The 25325-nt window shown below is 36.9% G+C and overlaps 1 protein-coding gene across 1 annotated transcript; it reads right to left on the reverse strand.

Annotated features, from left to right (window-relative positions):
- Window positions 1-684: 684 nt before the first annotated feature.
- Window positions 685-12760, reverse strand: LOC104080307 (protein FAM184A-like). Its single transcript, XM_009582657.1, has 5 exons — window positions 11912-12760; window positions 8990-9125; window positions 5064-5245; window positions 4216-4413; window positions 685-1029 (listed from the first exon to the last, which is right to left on the reverse strand). The coding sequence occupies exons 1-5, from the start codon at window positions 12620-12622 to the stop codon at window positions 721-723; spliced, it is 1536 nt and encodes a 511-aa protein (XP_009580952.1). The 5' UTR covers window positions 12623-12760; the 3' UTR covers window positions 685-720.
- Between the last annotated feature and the right edge of the window lie 12565 nt (window positions 12761-25325).

A 25325-nucleotide genomic window follows, 5' to 3' on the forward strand; every position in this document is an offset into this window, starting at 1 on the left:
TTATTTAATATACACTTTCAGAAGGGCAATCTGCTTGTTACAAACAAGCAGTTTTGTTCTAAAGCAAGTTTAACAATTGTGCAAATTGCAAGCCACCAGAATTAGACAAACACCTGCCACCTCCAGAACTTGTATGGTATAGAAAACGATAATGAAAAGTATCACTGCAAAAAAATATTTAAATTCATGCTTAAGTCTGTCTCAAAGCGCCCACTGAAATCTTATGTATGGCCTGTTGAACAATGAAGCCAATGAATTATTTTCTTGAAACAAGGCAAAAGTTTCAGACAAGAATGGGTTGATGTTTTTGATATCAGTAAGAATATATTTCTAGTTCAAAAATATTATATTATGAAAAGGTGGCGATTTCAAACTCAAAAAATTAAAACTGTATTGAGATATGATACATTTAATGTTGATTGCATATATCAAAACATTGCAAATAATTTGGGTTCTACTATAAATAAGTATTTCATGTCATCTTTTGATAGAAATATATGAAGATCATCTGCAAGTCAGGAAGCTGACCAGAATTTACAATATGTTAACTGTAAATAAATATGGATTTAAATACAGTTAATTTTCCCTCTGTCTCCTGACGTATTTTGTGTAGAGGTCTGTGTACCTAATGAGAAAATAAGCAGAGTTGAAACAAGAAACTGTCAACTGTTTTGTACCTCAATCTCTTTTGCTTTGTTAATTTTGTAAAGGACAATAAAATCAGTGCTCAGAAGCGGTCAAGTAACTTATGTTTGAAGTATACTCCACTTTAAACAGAAATAAGGCACTAAACAGACTGAACAGAGTAGTCCTAGCTTTGTACTGGACTCTAAGCAGTAGATCATTATTGATTAAATGTGATGTAGTGTACAGGACCATTAGCTGAACAATTAAGTTAAACCTTGCCTCCTGATTGGCAGAAGTCAGTTTTGTTGTCAGCTCTTCCTTCAGGTTTTCAAGCTGCTGTCGGAGCTGATTCTTATCATCCTCCAAATGCAGTTTCTCCTTCTCAAACTGCTGCTCCAACTCCTTCAAAATAAGAAGGATGGAAGAAACATTAAATACTTGCCATACGGTCATTGCAAAAGGACAGGTGCATCACATGAAAATTATTCCTCCTGGCATAAATATTCCTGATCTCAACCAAGAATTGTCCATTCCTTAAAGTGTTAAAACATGAACATTTATATCCTTTTACAACGGATGCCTTATTTTTTCAGTTCATTTTCTAATCCAACATGCTCAATTAATCACAAAATAAAGACAAACAGGACCTTCTTCTCAATTACTAGTCTCACTTTGCACTTAATTATCAAAATCATTAAAACTATCTACTTTCACAGTTTTTCAATCTCAGTTGACAGAATGCAAAAGTTCTTACTTTTTATAAAATTACACTGATAATATGCTTATCCTTCAGCCTTTACCCATCTATCTCCTACACATAATCCGCACAGAAAATAGTAAAGCTTAAAATCCAGAATGAGCTTTGGGAAGTTTTTCAGGCTGTTACAATAAATGAAAAAAAGCCCCACACCATATCTGTAAAATTTATGTCGAACCAAAAGAAATCAACAATTAGTCTTCAAGTTCAACTATATGGAAAGAATCAAACAACATATCTGTTTCATTTGATCTCTGTGGAGTAATAGCCAAATTCTGAAAACAACTCTGTTGGATGAATTCTGTTTCTCTTCCATGAGCCTATGTTGCATATATATTTGTTAGAAACTTTTTTCTTTTTTTAAGAAAAACTATAAATGTATGCTTCAGCTTTATTAATATTCAGAATATATTTTCAGAAGAACAATTTCTGTCACAAAATACTTAACATGAAACATGTTAAAATTAAGAGCTTTATTATATATTCCAGTGGAATATACGATGTAATTCATTATAATCACAAAATCTTCTTGAAGAAAATTAAGGTTGCCAGGTAAGGTGCTCCAGAGCCAGGTAATACAAGACTTCAAGGTTTTCTATGCAGCTATAGAAGCTCCTTTATTAATTCCCTCCTAGGGGTTCAGCTGTAATGCACGGCTTAGCATCGATTCAGTGCCTTTGTGTAGCCCTGGGCTCAGATTTCTGAGAAATCAGTAATATCTCAGAAACAGCTAAGAAAATACATAGACTAGAACCATGCACGGGACAAAAAGTACAACTGCAGGCATCGGTAAGATTGCACAGACAGGGAGAGTTAAGAGCTCAAGAATTCAGGAGGAAAAAGACTGTCATGAAAAGGTATAAAACTCTAAGGAAAACTGGGGAGCTGGAAGACAGCAGCTTAGTGTCATCCAGCCCATTCCCGGAAGCAACGGAGGCCAGCTCTTCCTCATCCAAAACCAGAGACTCCTCAAGTGTTTTGCTGGGGATGTTAAGCACATTAAGCTTAGTAGTTTGTTAGTTCTAGCACTTCATTAGGGTGTGCAATAGGCAATAAATAATTTGTGTACAAACTGCTTGCAGAATCTCTTTGTTCATGATAGAAGTTGGACAGAGTAACAAAATAGAGGGTTACACTTTCAATAATACATTGCTATACAATGTAACTCAAGAAGTGCATGTTTTCTTCACCGGGCCCAGATCAATCACCACATGGGACAATTGATGCTTGCTAAATGAGACTTGCTCAAATTTTCTTGTTCGCACTCTGAAATCTGCTGTCTGCAAAATTTCACTAGTGCTATTCAGACCCTATTCTGATAACTGAGTAATTAGTGCTTTTATGATACTTGTCAGTACAGCTGTGCAGTACTGCAAAATTATTAGCAGCTCTATTTTCATAATCCTCCTATGAAAAGATGCCATTTTTACAGCTCATTTTATAGATCGAAGAATTGAAGCAAAGAGATATATTTAAGCCATTTCTTGAGTCCTATTCTTATTCTTTAGAATTCTCTTCTGTTCCATTTTTTCCAAAGATTTCCAAACTCCAGATGCCTTTCCCAGTCTTCCAGTCCCAATAAATCCTCATGTCCTCTATCCCAAGGCTCCTTGTACCATGCTTCTTCTTTATACTAAATTCAACTCTTCTCCACATTTGAGACTGACTGTTTCTTCCTTGAATACTCAAACAACACAACATGTGCTTAGTGAGACAGGTTTGACAAAGGAGATAGTACACTCATTAAGATTTACTGAGATCTTGACCCTGACATCTTTTCATAGTTAATTTTCCCTTGCTAAAATCAAGTTTCACATTTCTCACATTTATAGAAATGTTCCCTATTTTAACTAATTTAATGATTTAAGAACAAACATTTTATGACATACTTTTACTTAAGTAAAAAAAAAAAAAAAATATTCCCAGAAACCGTTAAGAGACATTGTATTAATAACAGGCATGTTTAAAGTTACAAAGAAAGTAAACCTGAAAGATCAGATGTGTGTATGTCTTGGAGAACTACTTCCATTACTGGGAGACATGAAAAAAATCTTTGGGATTTATTAAAAATAAAACTAAGCAGCAACACACTAGTTTTATTTACAAAAAAAAAAAACCAAAACCAGTCCAAGATGCACATCACTAACTACAGCTGTGTTTCTCGGTATATTTCCTGTGAGCACACCAGAGAACCATAACAAAGCCTTAAACTAAACAATTAATATTTATCCCGTATTTACTGTATAAGGCAAAATTTCTGTATAATGTACATACAATCAGATTAGGAAATAATAATTCAAAATTGGTCCTCTCATTTATCCCAACAAAGAAAACGCCAATTTTGTGAAACAAAAAGGCCTTTCAGTTTTGGGATTCCAGTCAAAGGTAAATGACTAGTCAATATACAGTTAGCATAATTTTATGATATAAGTTAGGAACAGCTGTTGTCGTCTTCTGAGTACACATACTAATATAATATCTTTTTTTACTTCTGGACTATTTATAAAAATTTTAACTAAATATTAGAGTAACATAATCTTTCACCTCCTTCAGAAGAACTGATCTTGAGTGATATACCAACCTTTCTGAGTATGTTGTATGGAGTTGAGAATTTCTCTTCTGTATACAGACAAATGACAGTAAAATGCTCTTTTTTTTGGCAAGATATGTTTATTTTAATAAAGGCTGAGCAGTTTCTTCAGAGAGGCACAGCAGATCTGCAGGTAACTCCAAATAATACTTGCCATACAACACAACCATGCAGTACAAGGTTCAAACTCTAACATTTGCTTTTTGTAGTATGTTTTATCATTAAGAAAACAAAAACCTACCATCTGCAGTTTTTTCTTATCCTTATTAGCATTACTGTGTGCAGCCTCAATTGCAGTGTGGTGTTTCCATGCCAATTCTTCTAAGGTCTTAGAATGAGCCTCCTTTAACTGTGCAGCCTCTCCTTCCAATCTTGCTTGCAATTTTACCAGCTCCTTCTCATAATATTCACGTTGTGTCTCCCTTGCTTCATTTACTTTCTATAAAAGACAGAGAAAAATACAATCATTTCTATTAAACAGTAAAAAAAATCTGAAGATTAAGAGGAAAAAAAATACAAAAACATTACCGATTAAATAAATCTACAGAAATTAACTTCCATATAAAACAAATTTAGCAAACACTAAGTAGTGACTAAATAATTCAATAACCAAAAAGGTAGTTTCAATATATCCATGCAAAGCAATATATCTATATTAAAATCTATTTTTTGCTCTATTTAATCTGGGGAAACAGCAATCAGGTATCAAGCTTATAGAAAATTTCAGTTCAATATTTTCAAACATGTTCAGCACATTTTCAGAGAACGGCTTTTTAAATTGTTCTTTAACCATTTCACATTTCTCCTTACTGAGACACTTCAGATACTAGGCATTTACACATGAGGTCATAAATTAAATGAAATTGTTAAAAGATGTCCAAAGCAGTCAGAACAACATCTAATCTGCCTTCCTTCTACTCTTACTTTACACTCTACATTAGTCAATCTATGTTGCTACATGAGATACACTTGGAACACACTACTACTGGTCCTAGTCCAGTCATATCAAAAGAAAATTAAAACAATCATTTTTTCTTAGAATTCTAGGTCTTTTGTTTTTATTCAGCTAAAGCCAATAAGCTGTTTAACCTTTTCCAAGGCCAGAATTTGCTGCCTTTGTCGCTCATCCAGACTCTGTGTTTTGCTCTGCAGTAAGTTTCTTTCCTCTTCCAGTTGGGATAGTTTTTCTTTTAATCTAGACTTTTCTGATTCCAAATCTCTGATTGTAACTTCTTGAGTCATTTGAGTAGCTTGAAGCATTCCAATGTGACCTAAAACCAAAACAGCTCTTTAAAACCTCACAGCATTAGTTTCACGTAATTGAAGTACACATTCACACTTCAGTAATTTCTAGAAGTACAACTCTAGTGGAAACTTTCATATGGATCTCCATTACCTTCACTGCAATGCTTACCTTCCCCTCCACTTCTCCCTTTTTTAGTTTTATTGTAAAATGTCCAACAACAGCAGAGCACTTGGAGCCAGGGCTCCTTCAGTTTCAATTTCCCTGATTCAAAGTTGCATATTGACTCCAAGAGAAAGCAGAGGTAGGCAATAATATTAACATGGACAGTCTATCTTGAAGAACTCATCCCACTTAAAACCACACATTTTTACCCCACAATAAGCTACATAACAGAAAGCAGAACATCGAAGTCTAATGGTAAAGATGTTACTGTTTTATCAAACTCATAATTTAACCAGTGTGCTAGGTATAGCAGCTGAAGCTATGTAAAACTTATGGAATTACACTTTATTTTGCTATAGGTATACGACTAAAAGATGTAACAGAACTTGTTCTCTCCATAGTACAGTATGATCTAAATCCTTGCAGGTTAGAGGCTTGCTTTTAATTTCTTTATATATATTAAAAAAAGAAAATCTACAAAGCTAGACAGTATAATCATCTGTCCTTCATATCACCAGTGGAAAAAGGTTTATGACTTCAGAAATTTTTGTCCTTGTTCTTTGTAATTTATATCTGTATTCTTGAAAATACTACTACTAGGTAACTGACTAAAGCAATGAAACTCCTGTTATTCTGGGAAAGGCTTAGGAGGGGATAGAAGACTATTTTGGAAAAGAGGATGCTCCTAAGTTTGTTCAATTGAAAGACAAGAGAGGGGATCTTGTCCCATTATTTTAACATCTTTGTAGAAGCATCATGAAGTCATACCTAAGCTGACATTCCACGTTGGAATGGATTCTTTTGATAGAAACACCCTATTATCCCTTTCATAAATCACATGACCTAGACATGTTTGAAATATGTCTTTTTAAAATTAGCATATGATAAAATGAAGTGGTAACTAAACAGACTTTCAAGATTATACAGAGATCCTTAACAGTTTCACATAAAGAAAGCATCTAGATAAGAAAATATACTACTTACTCAGAATAAACTTTTTATTATTTTTGTAGTAACAACTTCTAGGAGAGACTTCCCCCCACCGCCCCATTTTATTATAACCTTCAAAAATGACAGATGAGTTGAGTTTTAATAACAGGGTATTGCTTTTAAATTTAAGTTACTAAGAAATAGCTAAGAAAGTAGACTGTGTGTCACTGCTGCTCACAAGAGAAAACCACTAAGCCTCCCTATTCATTTCCATCTGCGGTTAAAACAAGAGATGTGCCAAAAAGGAAACTGTTTTAGCCTTTGTTGTCTGTGGGCACTGATGTGAAGGGAAGGACAGTGGGCTATATAATGGAATTTGGCCATGAAAAATGCTTCAAAATTAGTAGTATTTTTATAAACAATGCACATCTCTAATTGTACTAAGCCCTGAAGAATTCTAAGAATCATTTTGGCATTTTTGTTTGATAAAACTAAAAACTGAAGAGAAAAAACTTAAGATAACAAGTACGCTTAACTTCTGTAATATTTCAAAAACTACCTTGTTTCAAAAGTTCAGCCATTTAAGAAATTGGGTATTTGCAAACCCAGATTTTAGAATGTAACAAGGAGAATAATCGTACTAGAATTTCAAGTTTGTCAGGAAGTATTACGTACATGCATATTTTATTGTAAATGCACACATACACTGGTCTAGAGCTTTTGTCCTAGCAATACCGACACACAATAGAGGTTTCCCATTCCTGTACACAGAAGGTATGAAACGCAGCAGTTTCCTTTCAAGTTTAGAATCTCAGGATAAATGGCAGAAGAATATATTAATTTCCCATAATAGACTTAATACAGCATTCTCAAATTGCAATACAATGAGTAAATATTGTGAATGGTAATTAAGCATGAGAATTTAGTTTCTTTGGGGCAAGATTTTTGACTTCCAAGTGTGAGCTGAAAATCAAAGGAGATGGCAGTGGGACAGTGTCAGAAACCATTTCCAAACAGGCTGGTAATGAATTATATCACATGGTAATGGCTTGGTGGCACGACTGTAAACAGGGCTCCTGGTTCTTGTTGCACAGCAAGGTCCTGTAAAGCAAAGATGTACTACTGACAGTGCCACTGAGCTCAGAACAGCGTAAACACACTGCAATTTCTGGTAAAGCTAAAAACCTTGGTGCCAGAGGAGCCCAGTGCTGGACTCGCAGCCCAGATGACTCATTGCCATCAGTAATAAGGAAAAATAGCCTGGATATTTAAGTTCGTTTGCAGTAACTCTGGGGCTGGCTGCCAAACCTCTCCCACACTTCTGCCTGAGGAAAGAAACAGGAATGGCCAAAGAGTGTATGACAACAGGTTTTTTTCCTCCAACAGTCTCAGGTCATGAATTTTTCTATGAGTGCCTCACACATCACTTTTTGGAGGGTCAGATTCGTATTTGAGATCCTCTTAGCAGGAAGCCCATTCCTTTGAGTTATTTACATCCAGTAGGACTTTGCAACCTTGGGTCCCAGCTGGCCTCTATATTGTCCAAACATATAGCGCAGACTACTCCTACCCCTTACCTTAGCTAGCTCATCTATGCCACTTGTCCTAGGCATGAAGCTCTCCTAGGCAGCAGACAGACTCAGTCCATCTGTAGGAACTGCTTCATTATTTGAAGGACAGAAATAAAGCCTTGATACAGGCCACAGTCACATACACAGTTTGAGGGCTAGGCCACATGTAGCCAGCTAATAGTAAGCTATTACAGTAATAGTAAATATAGTATTACATATAGTATATAATATAAATAGTAAACTATTACAATATTAGCAAGTTAACGCTGTGAAGAATTTTCTGTCCCTAAGGCCGACTGGCACAGTCTGGCAACATCCCAGCTTTCAAAACAAGGTGATTTCATCCAAACCGACTTTTGGGAAGGGCCCCTGGGCTTGTGCTAACTTGTGTGGAAAATTATCAGGTATTTCTACAATTGGTCTAGTTGAACAAGGCCAAAGATAAGCCAGGGGCTTATTTTTAGCCTACAATCCTACCTATAGTATAGTTAACCAAGTTCAAGTACTTGGGCCCATGCCCATGCCCTACCACTAAGCAGTTTACTAGAGAGACAATGCCAGTAAGTTAAAACCCACATGTGTATAGGCAAATCTCAAACCATTTTCTATGCCTTTCCATATGCCAACGAGCACAAAGAAGTCAAGAAAACAGCTATAAAGAAAACCCTAACACATTTATTAACTGATAAGCTGCAAGTCTTCTGACAGTAGGTGTAAAGCAAAGTACTGCAGTCTCAGCAAAAGGACAAGGAACTGAAAAAGGATGGAGAAACGGGAAGCATGTCTCAGTGATTATGTGGAGAATAGATACACAGCAGAAGCATTCTGTACAAGTGCAGTTAAGGCAAGACGTTCCAAGGCCTGGAAGATGCACACATGCCATACAAAGTAGAAGATTTGGACAAATAAGTACACAGAAAAAGAATCGTAAGTACAATGCATGTGATATCAAAACAGTTAAAAAAACCCAAAACTTGTCAGAAACATCTATGGACAGCACTGAACAGTCTTTAGGTACTCTAAACCTGCACAAGGTTAACAGAAAAAGGAAAGGCTAGAATAAATAGATGAAGTTCATTTCCAGATTAAGTTACTGACATACATACTGGCTTTGAGAACAAGATCAGTGGCCTGCTGCTGTAAGCGCTCTCTAGCAGCTGCTAGCTCACTTTCCACTTCTTTGTGTTTGCTTAACAATGACATCTCCTCCTCCTTCACATCATCTAGCTGTTTTTGAAGAACCTAGAGGAAGAACAGTATAACGCCTGTTACCATTATATGCAATCATGTTTAAATTTAAATGAGCATTAGGTTAAAATGTACAGAAAAGACCCTTCAGCAAACAAGTTTTATTCATACAAAAGCTGAAATCTTGTAATATCACCATTATGTTCATTCTGCATTATGTGTTTTTCCAAATATATTGCTGAAGCACTACAAGATACTGGATATATGGCACGACAAGAATGCATAAGAGAAATGTGACAATATTCAAAAAGGTGTATGAAAAATAAAAACATTAAAATAGTCCACAGAGTTTGGGGGCCAATTTGAGAAACCTGATTTCTGGTATCTGAGAGTTCTTCACATTGAAGAATACATTATATGTTCACAGCAGTTTATAGTGTCCTTCATTGCAACGATGAGTGTTTAGTACTGACACAAATTAAGCTGCACATGGATATTCATAAAATGAGAGCTAGGCAATTAGTTAAATCAAACTGTTAGTATGTTTTAAGTCTGATGTACTGATTCACAATAGCATATCTTAGGTAGTGTGATGATGATGTGTTCTCAGCCATGCAGGAAGAAAAAGGAAATCTTGTTCTGTGTTAAAAGGCAAGCTAGATTTCTCATTATTCAAGTCACTGGAATAGCAGAGGGTCATTTCAGAAACTAAAGCAGGAAATAGAATTGGGGAAAACACTGGACAGGACACGTAACAAAACACGGACACCAGATGCATTTGATCAGCTCATCCATGATGATCAGAGCAGGACCTGACATAAAAATCTGCTGTGAATACTGTAGTAGACTCTTCCTCTTGTTTGGAACCAAGACAAACTCCTTTATTGCAGGAATGATCAACATACAGTGGGTTTCCTCTTCGCTGCAACCTGCCAGAAACCCATCTCCTTGGTGTAGTCACTTGAAAGGCAAGAGTTCTGCTTTGTTAACTGAACAGAGTTGGAAATGAACTTTTGGAAGGCCCCTTGGGAAGCTGGAAAAAGATATTCTGAATTTAACATCTGATAAAGGTGGCAGTCTTCTTTCACTACACCCTGTAGCCTTTACACAAGAAGGAAGGATAGTCCAAAAGATGGGCTGGAATTAGATTGTAAATGGGAAAAGCTTATGGCCCATCTCGGCTCTACTCAATGATGCTTCCAAAATTACTACGACCATCACATTTAAGGTACTTCTGGCTTTGAAACTTGAGAGTAACTACAAATGCAAAAGACAAGATACTTAAGCTTACCCACAGAGATTACTGTTTCCAGACCTCAGCACAGCTACCAAAAATCAAGCAGAATTTCACAGAATCTTTTCCTTCAAGTCCAGCATACCCAGTCCCATTTTTTGCTGACCAAAAAAATTCAGACTTTGTATTTCTGGGATGTCTTGTCCTTCTTTAAGGACAAGAAACTTTAGTATTTAAATAACACTGTTGTGGTTTAACCTGGTAAGCAGCTAAGTACCACAAGCCGCTCGCTCACTACCCCCAGAAGGATGGGGGAGAGAATCATTGGCAGGCAGGTGTTCAGCCATCTCCAGGAAAGCAGGGCTCCATCATGCGTAACAGTTACTTGGGAAGACAAACAGCATCACTCCAAATATCCTCCCTTCCTCCTCCTTCCCCCAGCGTTTATTGCTAAGCGTGACATCATATGGTATGGAATATCCCTTTGGTCAGTTGGGATCAGCTGTCCCAGTTGTGTCCCCTCCCAACTTCTTGTGCACCCCCAGCCTACTCACTGGTGGAGTGGTGTGAGAAGCAGAAAAGGCCTTGACTCTGTGTAAGCACTGCTCAGCAACAGCTAAAACATCCCTGCATTAGCACCGCTGGTTTCAGCACAAATCCAAAACATAGCCCCATACTAGCTACTATGAAGAAAATTAACTCTATCCCAGCCAAAACCAGTACATACTGAAAACATGTGCAGTATTTCAGTAACTGCTTGTGAAAACGTCATTGAAGATGTTATAATAAAAAAGTTAAAAACAATTCAGAAAGTCATCTTTTTTCCTTACCTCCCCCAAAACCTACTTTTCTTAACACCCAACATGTTTAGGCAAGGTAGTCACTAATGATCTCTACAAGCAAGACTGCACCGAATACAGAATATTTATTGTATTTATAGTGTCAGTTGTATGACATTTCTGTCAAATACATTTCTGCAAGAAAGTCTACAGTCTAGACAAGTGATTTCTCAACTTTTCTAGCAAGCATTTCAGTTTGTCAGCATAACATCTCAAATGGAACTAGTCACCAACATCCTCCTTCCCTCTCTGAATCCTTTTTTTTGGGGGGCAGAGAGGGATCAATTTATGCAAAGACCTGATACAAAGACATTGCTTAGCTTTCTGCCTTTTTTTTCTTCTCCTTTCTTTCTTTGAGGGGAGGACAACAGAGTTTGGTTTTGGGTTTTTTTGTCTATTCTTTAAGGGGTAACAGTTTTGAGTATTCTATTGAGCATACTACACTTTGGGCAGTATGACTAGAACAATCAAGTTCTTTTCATGAACAGCTGAAAGGAAGGAGACCAAAACTTTCCCCTGGGTAGGGGCTTCTAGATTTTACTGGAATATAAAGTAGTATTAATTCAGTCTGGGACAATTAAACACATAAAATCGATTTTAAGATATAAATAAATAAAAGAAATTAGAAGTAGATGATAATCAAGTAGGAGTGACAGAAAATTAAGTTTACGTTTTCCAATCACCTCAACCTACCAGCCTCATGGAAAGACAGCATAAATAGGAAAAGAAAATTCACATTCTTGGGAACAACGTATCATCAGTCTCACCTGAACATTGTTTTCTGCTGTACCAAGAGCCACCTGAAGTTTTTGGCATTTTTCCCGTAGACTGGCAGCTTCATCCTGGACCATTTGCAATTCAGTTTTAAGCTTTCCCAGGTTCTTCCGTAACATACTTTCCTGGTTTTGAAATTCTTTTCTTAGCTCCACTTCTTTTTCTTTGCAAGCATGTAGACTTTCTGCTGTAAAAAGCTGAGACCTTTTCAAAGAGTCAAGTTCATGTTCATAGAAGGACTGCGCTTTGCTGAGTTTGCCTTCATAGTCCTCAATGAGTTTTTTTCTTTCCAGCCTTAACTCTTCAACTTTACTGTTCAAGTCTTCCAGCTCCAGTCTATGCAACTCCTCTAGCTTTTCTTGCCCCTTACTTAAAGTAGCATTCTGACTCTGTTGAGTCTTCAGAAGTTCTTGAATCTCAAGCTTGTGGGCAGCTCTCAAGTCTTCCAGAGCTGTACGCTTGTCCTTCTCATACTGCACTTGCAACTGTATGAAACTTCGTAGCCTTTCCTCAAATTTCTTTCTGATCTCTTCTACTTCTCTTGACATGGTCACTACACGTTGGACATGCTGAGCTTCTGCACAAAGCTGCATATCTTCAACTCTATCCTTATAGGCTTCAAATTCTGTCAAGGCCTGATGTTTCATCTTTTTATGATCTTCCAGTGACTCTTCTAAAACCTGGATCTTTCTCTTGAGATCCATTTCTTCTGCAACTTTACTTTTATACTGCAAGATCTTCTCTCTGGTCTCTGCAAGAATTTGTTGAATTTCTTCTTCATGAGCATCCTTAAGGGCTTGGATAGCAGCTTCATGTTCATCGTTTTTAGTGTTCAAAGCATATATTACCTACAAACATGAAATAATATTATATTAGAGAAAAGGTATTCTGGTTATCTGTTAAATCATAAGAAAAAAACACCTAGGCACTCTGAAAGTTACTTTGACAATCTGGCATGTTTTCATGATACAAATAAGACACCAATTATTATTATGAATGTGACTGCATAAATGCTGTATTAATCATGACAATCTTATACATCTTGTAGAATGGTTTTTCTACACTTTTTAACCTATAATTTTCCTGATGAAAGTTTTGCCTTTATATGCATGTCATTGCTGTAAATACCACTGGGAAAAAAGCACATTCAACATGTTTAAATAAATGTTTTGTTTTTCAAAGAATTAAAAGCATAGCCTGAAAACAAATTTGAACAGAGGTTTTCTGTCTGAGAATAACACACACAGAGTACACATTACAACATGAAATTAAATTGGAACAAAATCCAAATCTCAAATTCCTCCTTTCCAAATGCTAACTATTCTTAAACATTTCATTTTAGAAACATCTAAAATGCCAACATTGGTTGTTCTGGTTTGTAGGCCTGATGGTTGCCCAGAAACAATTTCATTTTTGACAACTTATCTAGTAGGCATCCTATGTATGTGGATCTCCTAAGGTCTGAGGTCCCTCACTACATAAGCTCGCCAACTTTCCAGCTAATCAGTCAGAAAAGTAGCTGGCAGGGCAGCCAACAGTTTGGGGAGCCCAGGGAGCTAAGCAGCTCAAGGCAGCTGTGAAACCAGCAAAGCTGCCTAACTTTCAGTGAAAGTTTAAAGTAACTAGATATATCCTATGGGATGTTTCAATTGCACCACAACATGGTAGGTTGTCTTTTTGATTTTTAACTAGGAAGTACTCTCACCAACATAGACATATGGATAAGTATGTGTGTATGCATGTGTATATGTATATATCAGTGAAAAAAGTACTCATACAGTAAGTGGTTTTAATACAATATTTTGTGCTCCAAGAACGCCAGCAAATCCCCACACTTCCCAGATGTGTTTTATAGATCTGCTGCCTGTTAACATATGTGAACAGAAAAAAAGTCTTCTGATTAGTATATTTTGTATATCTTAAAAATGAAGAAGAAGCAACAGAGAATTTAGAAAAAAGCTCCCCTTTGGGGATTTTTTTTTTTTTTTTTTTTTGGTTTTTTTGTGGTGGGGCAGAACCTGGACCAGTCCTCTGTTAGCATTCAACCAGGCAACACAGGAAGACTGAGCTGACTTGCCCTCAGGGCCAGGAAATATGAAGAAGGCCCAGAATCACTCTCCTGGCACCAAGCACAGCCTCCGTGTTGTGGACTGGAAAAAGTGTCTATAGTCAAGTGTTCAGACAAGTTAAAGCTCAAAAGAGTTCTCATAAGTGAAAAAGCAGATTCAAGATTTTGGCCATGTAATATAACAAGCTCTGCTTTCTGTTTTTTTTTTTTAGCTGTTTTTTTTTTTGGGGGTTGGGGCAGAGGGGGAAGCGTGTTGTTTGTTTGGTTTTTTAAACAGGAGTCCAGACATTGTATTCTAAATTTTATTGTCTGAAATAACAAAACACATACCATTCTGTTACCTGTGCCAAAAAAACTAGAAGGGCAGGCTTTATATTTAAAAAACAAAGTTCCGAAACAGTATCAGATGGAAAGAAAAAACTAAACTGCCTCACTCATCTTTATATAGCAAGGAAATAACTTTAAAAAAAGTTTAACTTACATCATTCTAATTCAATTTTTCTAACATATGTACACATTATTTAATGAAAGGAAAAAAATAGCTCTTCCATGGTTTTGGAAACTGTTCTTAATGCTGCCAATATCTCTGCAGGCAACAGGAAGACTTCTGGCTTTCTTCCTCCCTAGAAAAAAAATAGGTTTTCTTACTGTGAAAGAGCTTCATGGTTCAGAGGCTCTAAAAACTCCTCCAATACATTGCAAAAAAATGACAACAAAACCACATGCAATTCCATTAGCAGAATCACAACTATCACTGCAATGCCTTTCACCCAAGATTTCAACCTTTTATATTCTCATTGTCTTTGGTGATGCCAACAGTAACTTCTGACCACCTCCCTCCTGTCACCAACATACACTCTCAGCTACTGGATTCCAAAGGTTAGTTTCCCTGTCATTTAAATGGTGTCCAGTGCTCAACTCCTTTCTTCACATCAGAAATACTTTGAAAACTGGGTTTTGTTTTGTTTTTTTAAAACGTACATGCAGTATTTTGCATGAAGAGGCCTTAGTTTTGGTTAGAGAAGCTAGACAATGTAGTTAAAAAGGTATTACAAAAAAAAAAATCACACTTATGATCACGTTATTATAATAAGTATTTGCAGAACACTAGGTTAAATCCCATCCTCAAAACAGCCCTTGACTCCTGTCTTTGTGCATAGAAGTGCCATAATGATGTTCTCCACTTCAGGCAGTGTTCCAGTCTCAGGTTATGCAGCACTATAATCTGCAGAAAGTATAAATCATACAGTTTTTTCAAGGGTATTATGATTTGGCAACAGGACCCTCACTGAAAATTCCAAGTGAAAAATAAGCCTATATGCAATGCCCGATTTTGAAGGTATCTTTAAATTCTCATCATCCACTTACTCCATACAAAAAGCACTGAACATCTACAAATTCAATAAGCACCATTCATAAAAATAAAATAAAATGCATGCAACTGAATATTGTATCATAACATATGTTCTTCAGCAGCCTGAATTCTAGCTCTACCAAATTACTCTATTATAAATCTCAGTATTTTAAAAGTAATGGAATAGCTATATCAGATTTTATCTTTGCGAATTTGATGCACTGTATTAGCATAGAAATATAGAAAAAAAAAGTCTGTACTAACTGAAGCAAAAGCAACCTAACAGCATGTCAAGGAAATGAAAGCAGAAACTGAAATACATTGGAACATATTAATACATTTAAAGTTCTAGGTAAAATAATTAGTTCTTGCTCAAGTAAGTTTCTGAAAATTGAAAGGCCCTAAGGCTGCAAAAGTTGGAGGTGGGCAGATGAGTTTTGCACTCTCTATTTTTAAATTGGAGGATGAGCCATTTCCTAAGCATGCTTGTAAATGCTTTTAAAAATACTAGTAGCTTTTTCAGTACAACTGCGTATTACTAAGAAGCATAAACTACTCATCTGAGTAATTGATATTTTTTCCAGCTCCACTCTAAATGCATCATACACATTGCAGTTCCTATCAGGTGACAGAAAAAAAAATTAAATTGTGCTTCACTGTATTTTCAGTTACCATATCATTCCAGAGGTGCAGACACAACCATACTCTCTCCAAGAACACTGAGATTGCCAGCTGAAGCCTTAATACTTTTCACACAAAACAGTAACATAATTAATTATTAAGAATCTACTGAAATACTACATGCCTTGGTCTGAAGAACTACAACAGAGTAAGTTAGTAACAATAACAGTTATAACCTTTTTTATGCCAATAATTGAGTATTGGAGTTTTTAGTTATATTCTATGTGGTAAGTTAAGCAAGTCTGTTGCTGTGTGAGCTTCAGTGTCTTGAACTACATGTAATACGAACAACAATCAGTGCTCAACACTGTTTGTGGCTGAAAGATGAAAGTTTTACTATTTGGCTGAGAAATATTTTTTGACTCCAAACCAGATGTTATGGTTTGGAGAGCTGACAAGTCTTCCACAGTCAGCTGCACTTCGGTCATCTGCTCCTGCCAGCAATTCAGTCACGATGGAATGCTTTAATTAAAAATGTGTAATTCACCTTAATACTAGTATTAGGTGCCAAATATATCTTGCAGCCGAGAAAATATCTCCAAAAATGTGTGTGGCTCATTCTCTCTAATTTTACATTGAAACAGGAACCAATACCTATACGAAAACAACATCACTATGCATCTTACACAAACATCAACCTTATGTCTCTGGTAAACCTTCATTTTAAATTTAACATGTGGGTCCTGGGGTCAGAACGCTATATTCAGCCTAGTTCAGGCGAAGTGTCTTGTTCCCAGTGCTGCTGGGGTGCTGCTGCCTGTGAGCAGTGGTGCTGTCTGTACCCTCTAGTCTGAAACACCAGAGCCTCCAGGGACATCCCAAGACTTTCTCAGTGCTGCACACCTACTTAATGAACTACACATTACAGTGCCAACAAGGAATTGCTCGTGCATAACCTGTTAATGATTGGGAACACACGGAGCAATGAGCCTGACCTACTCTTGCTATCTGTGGATAGATAAGAACTGCGAGACGCAGGAAGAAGTAAGATTAACTCTGAAACGGTAACAAGGGTTTTCTAGAGACAAGTCACATCCCACAGATACAGTGGGTCACAAACAGAAAAGTTTAGTCTACAACATCAACAAGAAACATCAAAAAACTTCCAGGCATTATTATGAATTAATTTTATGTAGAAATGTATCCTCTACTATAGTCCAGAATGATCATACTTTTTCTTAATGGGTATTGCATTCGTTTTTCCCCTTTTCTTCCTCTTGACCAAATAATGTGAAGTATGTTATATTTAAGCATTTAAAATTTATGTATTATGATCAATGAAAGGTCAATTTAAGACAAAATAAATAAAATAACCCCAGAAAAAGTTTGGTTTTACCGGACAAATTTCTGCTCCTTAGTACATTATAAAGATATAGTAATACAGGAAAATACTTCAAAGTTATTTAAAACAGTCTTTCAGAAAAACTGTCCACAATCACAGAGTACATTCTTACAAATGCATTACTACGTAGAAAGTAGACAGCCAATTATAACATAACATTTTATTCCTTCTCATGCATTGCTAGCCAGACACTGAACACCACAAGATAAGCTCTGAAGATTTTATCGTATAACAATCTTTGAAGTTGCATTTTTTTAATAGGACCTTTTTTTTCCTTAAATTGTAACCAAGAGACAACTCTGCTCAGAGCATTCAATGGGGAAAACCAAGTTATTGCTAAATCTGAACACCCCTCCTTTAAAAAGCCATACTACGTACACCAAAAAAATCCCAACCCCAAAACCTATGTATGCTCATCTCTCTCCCCCTCTTTTTTTTTTTTTTTAAATTAAAAAAAAAATCCCTTTATCTAGAAAGACCTTTTATTCCCTTATGGAAAATACTGCAAATACAGATGCTTTGTCAGTCCAGTCCTTTGTGTTGCTGGCCACACAACAGAAACAGGTCTAGAACCTTAGGCCAGGATTGCTTAGACATCACAGAAAAGATGGAAGGCAGGCACTTGTTCTTCAGCTATCTCGTTCACTGCAAGTCATCTTAAATGCCTGAGCCAGTGCATTAGGGGCACAGCAGGGAAGAGACAAACATGGTCTGCAGCTGTAAAAGTAGTGTCCCCTGCCAATACCATCTCCCCAGAAAAGCTGGTCTAACTACACCAGTCTTCCTTTGAGATAAAATCCACAGAAGGCAAGAACTTGAAATTTTTTCCCCAAAAAATATACTTCCACAGAAAATTTACTATGAAAATATCCTCTAGCTGTTCAACAGTCTTCATGCGTTAGCTCAACTTATGCCTAAGAAAAATTTAGTACTTTATTCCTTTAGAAATTCTGAAAACAAATACTGAATTATTTTTATTACAGCAACAAGCTTTCCAAAGTAATCTCTAATGTCTTCTGTTTACAACTAATTATTTAGAGAATGATGCCATGAAGTTCATCATAATCTATTTCCAAGAATAGAACATGAACAGATTTCCATTTCTACCTAACATTCAACCTTTGAATGAAAACAAACGACAACCACTTTTCACTTTCAGACTTGTTGCTAAACATTTACGCTTAATTTTCTATAAAAGAGAAGTCTTGGTAAGTCAGAGGACATGCGCTGTTCACTAATATCTAAGCTGATAATTAAACAGGGGAGAAAAAAAAAAAATATTTTCAGGTTTCTTGATGTTCAGTACCATATGCATAAGGCATAAAGCCTCACAGGGGCACATACACCTAAAGACGCTTTCCTCATGCTCCTAAACACATGCTCCTCAAGTACCTGTAATCTGATGTCCTGATAACCCATTTCTACTTTCTGAACTGCCAAGTACAGATCAGTATCACATTAACTACTTGACTTACCAATTCTTTCTGTGTTTTATTTATTTGTGTGTGACCCACACTGAAATATCAACTCTTCTTAAGTCTTTGCCTGAAAATCCCACTGGTTGAAAAGACCCACTTGCATTTACAGCTCAGCATATTTATAAATGATTACAGGGCCTGTACTTCAAAATTTAATTATCAGAAAAAGGCATGCCACATTCCAATTAACTGTGGGGTAGGAGATGTCCTCACCCGAAGAACAGATACAGAGCATGTTTCGGCACAGGGACAGAACGGCCACTGTGCTGAATTCGGTCATTCACTGTTGCCTTTTCTTGTTCTCCTAAAGTTGTACCAGACAACAAATGAGAGGTTTTCTGGGAGCTAATCAGGAGCTTTACGTTACAATAGCCTATCTTGGAAATACACACTTTGTCCAAATCCAGGAACAGGAATAGCCATTAACAAGCCAACCAGGTAACAGAAATCAAAAGCATGCCAGCAGGTAAATCTACAGCTGTAGAGCACTCTGCAATCAAAGATTCAACAAAAGGAGCACATTACCTGCACTGCATTTTATAGACCATCATGCCGAGCAACAACAGGAAGATGGGGTTCACAAGTTCAGAAGCCATGCAGTCTGCTGCCAGGAGTCAAGAGTGGTTTAAACCTCAGGTCTCTGGGCCAGAACACAACATGCTACCTTCCAAATGATTTTAGCAATCACTAGTGAACTGAGAAACAGTTCACCCGTTACAGTGGGCAGAGTGGGCAATCGGGCTATGTTGCTCCTTCTGCTCTAGCAGCTGAGTGTCTCCAAGACTGGGTCTCACCAGTGGAATACCACCTTAGGGGGACAAAGGGGATTTGACAGAGACATTAGTGCATATGTGAGGCTGACAGAAACAGATACTTGGGAGAAACTCCATTCCATTCAGTAAAACAAGGTCTTTGACTGGATATGTGGGGTCCACTGCAGAACAGACGACATCCTGCTATGGTTAGTAGAAATTCCATTTTTTTTTCTTATATGGGTATACTTGGATGTGCTGCAGAAAATGGACAAGTCGGGTATTTTCCTCATCCCAACAAATTACAATAGAGCGAAGGGATTTGTACCAGTGATGAGCTAAGGCATTCCAGATAAGATAACTGTACCCAGGTTTCTGAGGAAGAAAAGAGAGAGGAAATAAGGGCAGATATCACTTACAAATATTTCTCAAAAATACAATAAAAAAATAGGAGCCCTTAGATCTAGCTTTTCCCTTCCAGAAAACAAGGCAGTAATTATGGAAGGCACGTGACGTTTGATGGAAGGGAAAAAGAGGAAAAATTACTAGCCAATATGCAATTTAGATTGTCAGTTTGGGGAACAGGTGAAGTTGTTATTCCTGTTAAGACAAGGAGAAGATAGAAGAGTGGGAAAAAAGAGCATAAATATTAGATACAACGTGCATTAGATACAACATGCAGGCCCTATATCCTGAAAACTATTCTGATTTGATTTTCAGGATTTTCATAGCATAGTTACTCAGAAAACAAGCAAACAGCTTAAACACTGATGAAATACAAGTTCATTTTATAAAGGTTTTCAAAAGAATCATGGCCTGGCTAAGGCATGACAAACAGATACAATGCTGCACCTCCCAAATACAATACAACCTTCAGAGTATCTTCAGTTGAGGCAAAACGTCAGGTGTGAAGCAAGCAGATGTGATGTCACACAAACAAGAAATACAGATTAAATGGGAAGAGCTATTTGAAGGTAAAAGCATAGGACTATGAGACATGGGTTGGATATTCAGTTGAATAACATTAGCCACTGACTAGAAGTAATGTCTAAGATGCCCGTTAAAGAATGCTGCAGATGAACACCCTACTGGCCAGATTCAATTTAACTAATTTTCAGGAGCAAAACATCCCAGAATTATCTGCACAATCTTGAACCACAACAGTTTTTACAGGAGGAAAAAGTAGTCTTGAAGACCTTGGCAGAAAGATGAGAAGCAGCTGGATACAGGTAAAGTGCACCTCTTTACTATAAACCAAATTATACAGGACTATTTCCCCAGTTATAGGGGAGACATCACCACTACTGCTCTGTATGACCTGGCACGTAATCCCCCACTTGGCTACTACATGACATCTATTTCTGAGAGAAATGCTCAGCTGTTCTACGCTTGCATTGCTGGCTCTAATGGACTTGCGTAAGTTTACAGTGTTCAGCAATCCAATTCTGTGCATTCATATTACGCTGTTCTCAACTACAGCTATTTCTAAGCAGTGTATTACCTGCATGATTAAGAGATACGTAGTTTTGTTAACTGCGTATAAGTTTGCTTTCTGTGCCAAAGTGTAAAACCAACTTGCAGAGTAAGTCAGAATAGAGTTTAATGTAAGTTTAAATCTGAATATGACATCAAAAAATTTTCATGACAGATTTCAACGCAACCCAAGAACACGTGCAGAAAGACTGTTATGAAAGAGGAAAAGAGTATTTAAAAAAAAGCTTCAAAGGTTAGTCAGAATGGGAGCAAATACCAGCAGAAAATAGTTTAAGTGTTTTATAAAGTCTCCTTGGAGATGAGTACTTATTTTTCAACTACCTGTAAAATCAAGCTAAGTAGTCCTAAACCACTTACTTGATTAATTGATAAGGAGAGCTCTGCTATACAAATGTTATCGAAATATGGCAGTTCTTTACAAAGCTTCTCAGACTATTTCAACACTATGACTTAAAAATTATTTGATTGATCCTATATCAGCAGCATTGTTTCAGAACTACATTACAGAAAAAATACAGATGCAGTATTTCTATCTGCTTTAATTACCTGCTAGCCATAGTAAGTTGTTCCTTTCCTTTTTCAGTTTCTGTATTTACTATCATCAAATTACATGTTAATGGTCATTCAAGCCACAGTTAATGAAGCTGGAAATGTTTTTCCAGACTTAATCTCATTCAGAAATTTCCCTCCCTCCCTCTTGACATTTACATTTTTTTTTTAAAGGAAAACATACTTTCCAATTCACCGCTACATACTTTTTTCCTTTTCTTAATAAAAAGCAATTCATATTTCTCCTTGAAAAAGCATCCACATAAGACAAGAAAAACAGTCTGGTGCAAAATATGAGAGATGGCACTTAAAAAGTGAGTTTTATTCAGTGGGATCAAATGGCTTAAAGGATGACATTCACCGATATTGAAGTGACGAGAGGCTGAAAAGGATGAATAGAAGTTGAAATTTTCTGCAAAAATATTTCAACAACAAATTCATCACACATACAGATTCTTAATTCAGAGTGAAAAAACATTCATATAAAAGCAGTAAGATTAGTAAGCTGATTCCATTTATTGTCTGAAAGCAAAGCTTAAGTTCCTCTATTTTGTTCTAAAACCAATCCTTTTTTTGAAAAGGCCACTATAAAAATGTCTGACACAATATAATTGTTATTTTAAGTCTCCTGTTTTTTTGGCTAGACTTGGCTAAATTATTCTTGATACAATCACATCTGTTCTTTCACCAACTTTATTTTTATCAGAAAAATATTTCAGTCATGTAGTTGTTTGTACTAGATAGAAAAATAAGTCGTAAGACTCAAAATAATCCAAATCTAAAAAATTACTGTCCTGTTTCCTTCAAAAATCTATTTCCCTGCTTTATCCTTCAAGCTGACTTTCATTATAATTCAAGACTAAAAACTTATTCTTAAATCTTAATCTATTCCATCTTCAAACCTAACCCCCTATTAACTTTTACCATCTGAAGTGTCATGTTTTTAAACATTTAGTTTTCACTAGATGTTTATGATGAAAAGCTGTCTGGTCATTGACTGTTTTTGGATTTCTCCATACATGGCCTAGCTAGAAACACATAGGTTTAAATAACTAAGACAAGTTGTCTTGCTTTTTAAGAAAAAATAATTTTTGTGGAAATACTCACTAATATTGGAAACTGAAGCTAGAATTAAAAACTTTAACTATTTAGAATGAAAGGGATTTGTTTTTTCTTTTATTTGGCAATGGGGGAGAGGGGAAAGCAGGGGTGGTAGAGACAGATCAACAACTGTGGAAATGTAAATTAACATGAAGCATCTCCATTTCTAAATCTGCTCTAGAGGATATCCAAAGCACCTGAGTGCCACCACCTGAAAATGTGTCGTGGTTTAACCCCAGCCAGCAACTAAGCCCCACACAGCCACTCACAGCGGGATGGGAGAGAGAATCAGAAGGGTCAAAGTGAGACAACTCGTGGGTTGAGATAAAGACAGTTTAATTGGCAAAGCAAAAGCCGCGTGCGCAAGCAAAGCAAAACAAGGAATTAATTCGCTACTTCCCATCGGCAGGCAGGTGTTCAGCCATCTGCAGGAAAGCAGGGCTCCATCACATGTAATGGTTACTTGGGAAGACAAACGCCATAATTCTGAACTTCCCCTTCCTTCTTCCCCCAGCTTTATATACTGAGCATGACGTCATATGGTATGGAATACCCCATTGGCCAGTTGGGTTAGCTGTCCTGACTATGCTCCCTCCCAGCTTCTTGTGCACCTGTGCCAAGCATCGGAAGACGAAAAGTCCTTGACTAGCGTAAACACTACTTAGCAACAACTAAAACATCAGTGTGTTATCAACATTATTCTCATACTAAATCCAAAACATAGCACTATACCAACTACTAGGAAGAAAATTAACTCTATCCCACCCGAAACCAGGACAAAACATCACAAGTATTTTTGGAAAAAATTGTAAATGAAATTGACACTAAAGAAAGTTGATCTCTTTTCCTCTTAGTTTGCTTATAGGCCTAAAATCAAGGCATAGTCAGCATTATTATCACTTATACACGCTACTATTCATCCTTACTGATGAGTCCTCAAGTGTTGAGCTGATGAAAACATTAGCAAAAGGTTTCTTATATTCCGTCTCCCCAAAGAAACAGCAGTACTGTATGACAAGCCAGAGAAAGTCTTCTCAGTTTCTCTTCCCCATCAAAACAAAGTTCATTTTCACACTCTCTCTGCCCGCAGGTCTCCTCCTCTCAACACTTGATGTATTTTGATTCCTATTCCCTCAAGAACTTCTGCAGATTCTATGGAACGCCAGTATCTAGTGGTTCCTCACAGCAGAACAGACTGGTCAGAAAAGAATATACCACGCAGCCTCTATGGAGCAAAGATGAGTTCCTCACCAGCGGTTTGAATGGCACACTGGAAAACAAGTCCATTTCTTGCTCATAATTGTCTCTCTACCTTTCAGGCTTGTTTAAGAGAAGGAAAGGCATAGACCTTCCAAACAAATATGCAGCTATGCAGGAAAAAAATATAAGTGAAAAGCATACACTGCAAGACTCCCAACTCGGTATTTTTACATACAGCATTTTTCACTTTATGGAAGACCTTAACTACAAATCACCTCTAAAAGTTTAATGGTAAATGCTAATTTTCCAGAATGAAAAAAGGGAACTCCAAGCAGAAACTTGTCTATTCATGGAATTTTTAATAACTGTAGAAGAATTTAAGCCACTTCCCCAGAAACATCATAATACCTTGAAGTAATTTCTCTTCCCTTTCTCTGGAAAAAATAATCCAGATTTTAACTAAAAAAAATAAAATTCATGTTCAAACTAAGGATTGATCACTAAGCTTCCACTCTTTTTTTTTTTTTTTTGAGGTTATGGTTTTGCTTCTATAAAGTAAGCAAAGAAGGTGGCACAGTCACTTTTGCTCAAGTCACACCACTTGACAGTCCAAGTTTATTCTCAAAGCTCAGCCTGAGATGAATTTAGGACAAGTTTGCAGTGGCCCACTGGGATACTTTCCAGTAACCTAGAGGCATCTATCATACGACGAAAAACATTTATAATTCCTAGCTACCTCTCAGTATTTACACAATACTGGCTATTAGTTTTGTCATTTCACCCCAACAACTTAAAGGTTTGACACATTAACTATTATAGAAACAACATGTATACAGATTCACAAAAGGGCTGAGGTTGGAATGTCCCTCTGGAGGTCATCTAGTCCAACTTCCCTGCTCAAAGCGGGGTCAGCTAGAACAGACTGTGCTGTACCTTGCTCAAGCAGGTTTTGAATATTTCCAAGGAAGAGGACTCCTCAATATCTCTGGGCAACCTATTCCAGTATTTCACCATCATCACAGCAAAAGAAGTGTTTTCTTATGTTTAAATGGAATTTCTTATGGTTTAGTTTGTGCCTATCACCTCGTCTTTTCATGAGGCACCACTAAGAATAAGTCTGCTCAGTCTTCTTTACTCCCTACCATCTGGTACACACGCACATTCGTAAGATTCCTCTGAGCCTTCTCCAGGCTAAACATTTCCAGCTCTCTGCCTCTCTTAGTATGACAGATGGTCCAGTCCTTTAATCATCTTAGTGGCCTTTTGCTGGAATTGCTCCAGTATGTCCATGTCTCTCTCGTACTGGGGAGCCCACAACTGGGCCCAGCACTCCAGGTGAGTCTCACCAGTGCTGAGCAGAGGGGAAGGATCACCTCCCTTGAGCTGCT

The sequence above is a fragment of the Fulmarus glacialis genome, unplaced genomic scaffold (genome assembly GCF_000690835.1).
Source record: "Fulmarus glacialis isolate BGI_N327 unplaced genomic scaffold, ASM69083v1 scaffold10750, whole genome shotgun sequence".
Classification (NCBI taxonomy): domain Eukaryota; kingdom Metazoa; phylum Chordata; class Aves; order Procellariiformes; family Procellariidae; genus Fulmarus; species Fulmarus glacialis.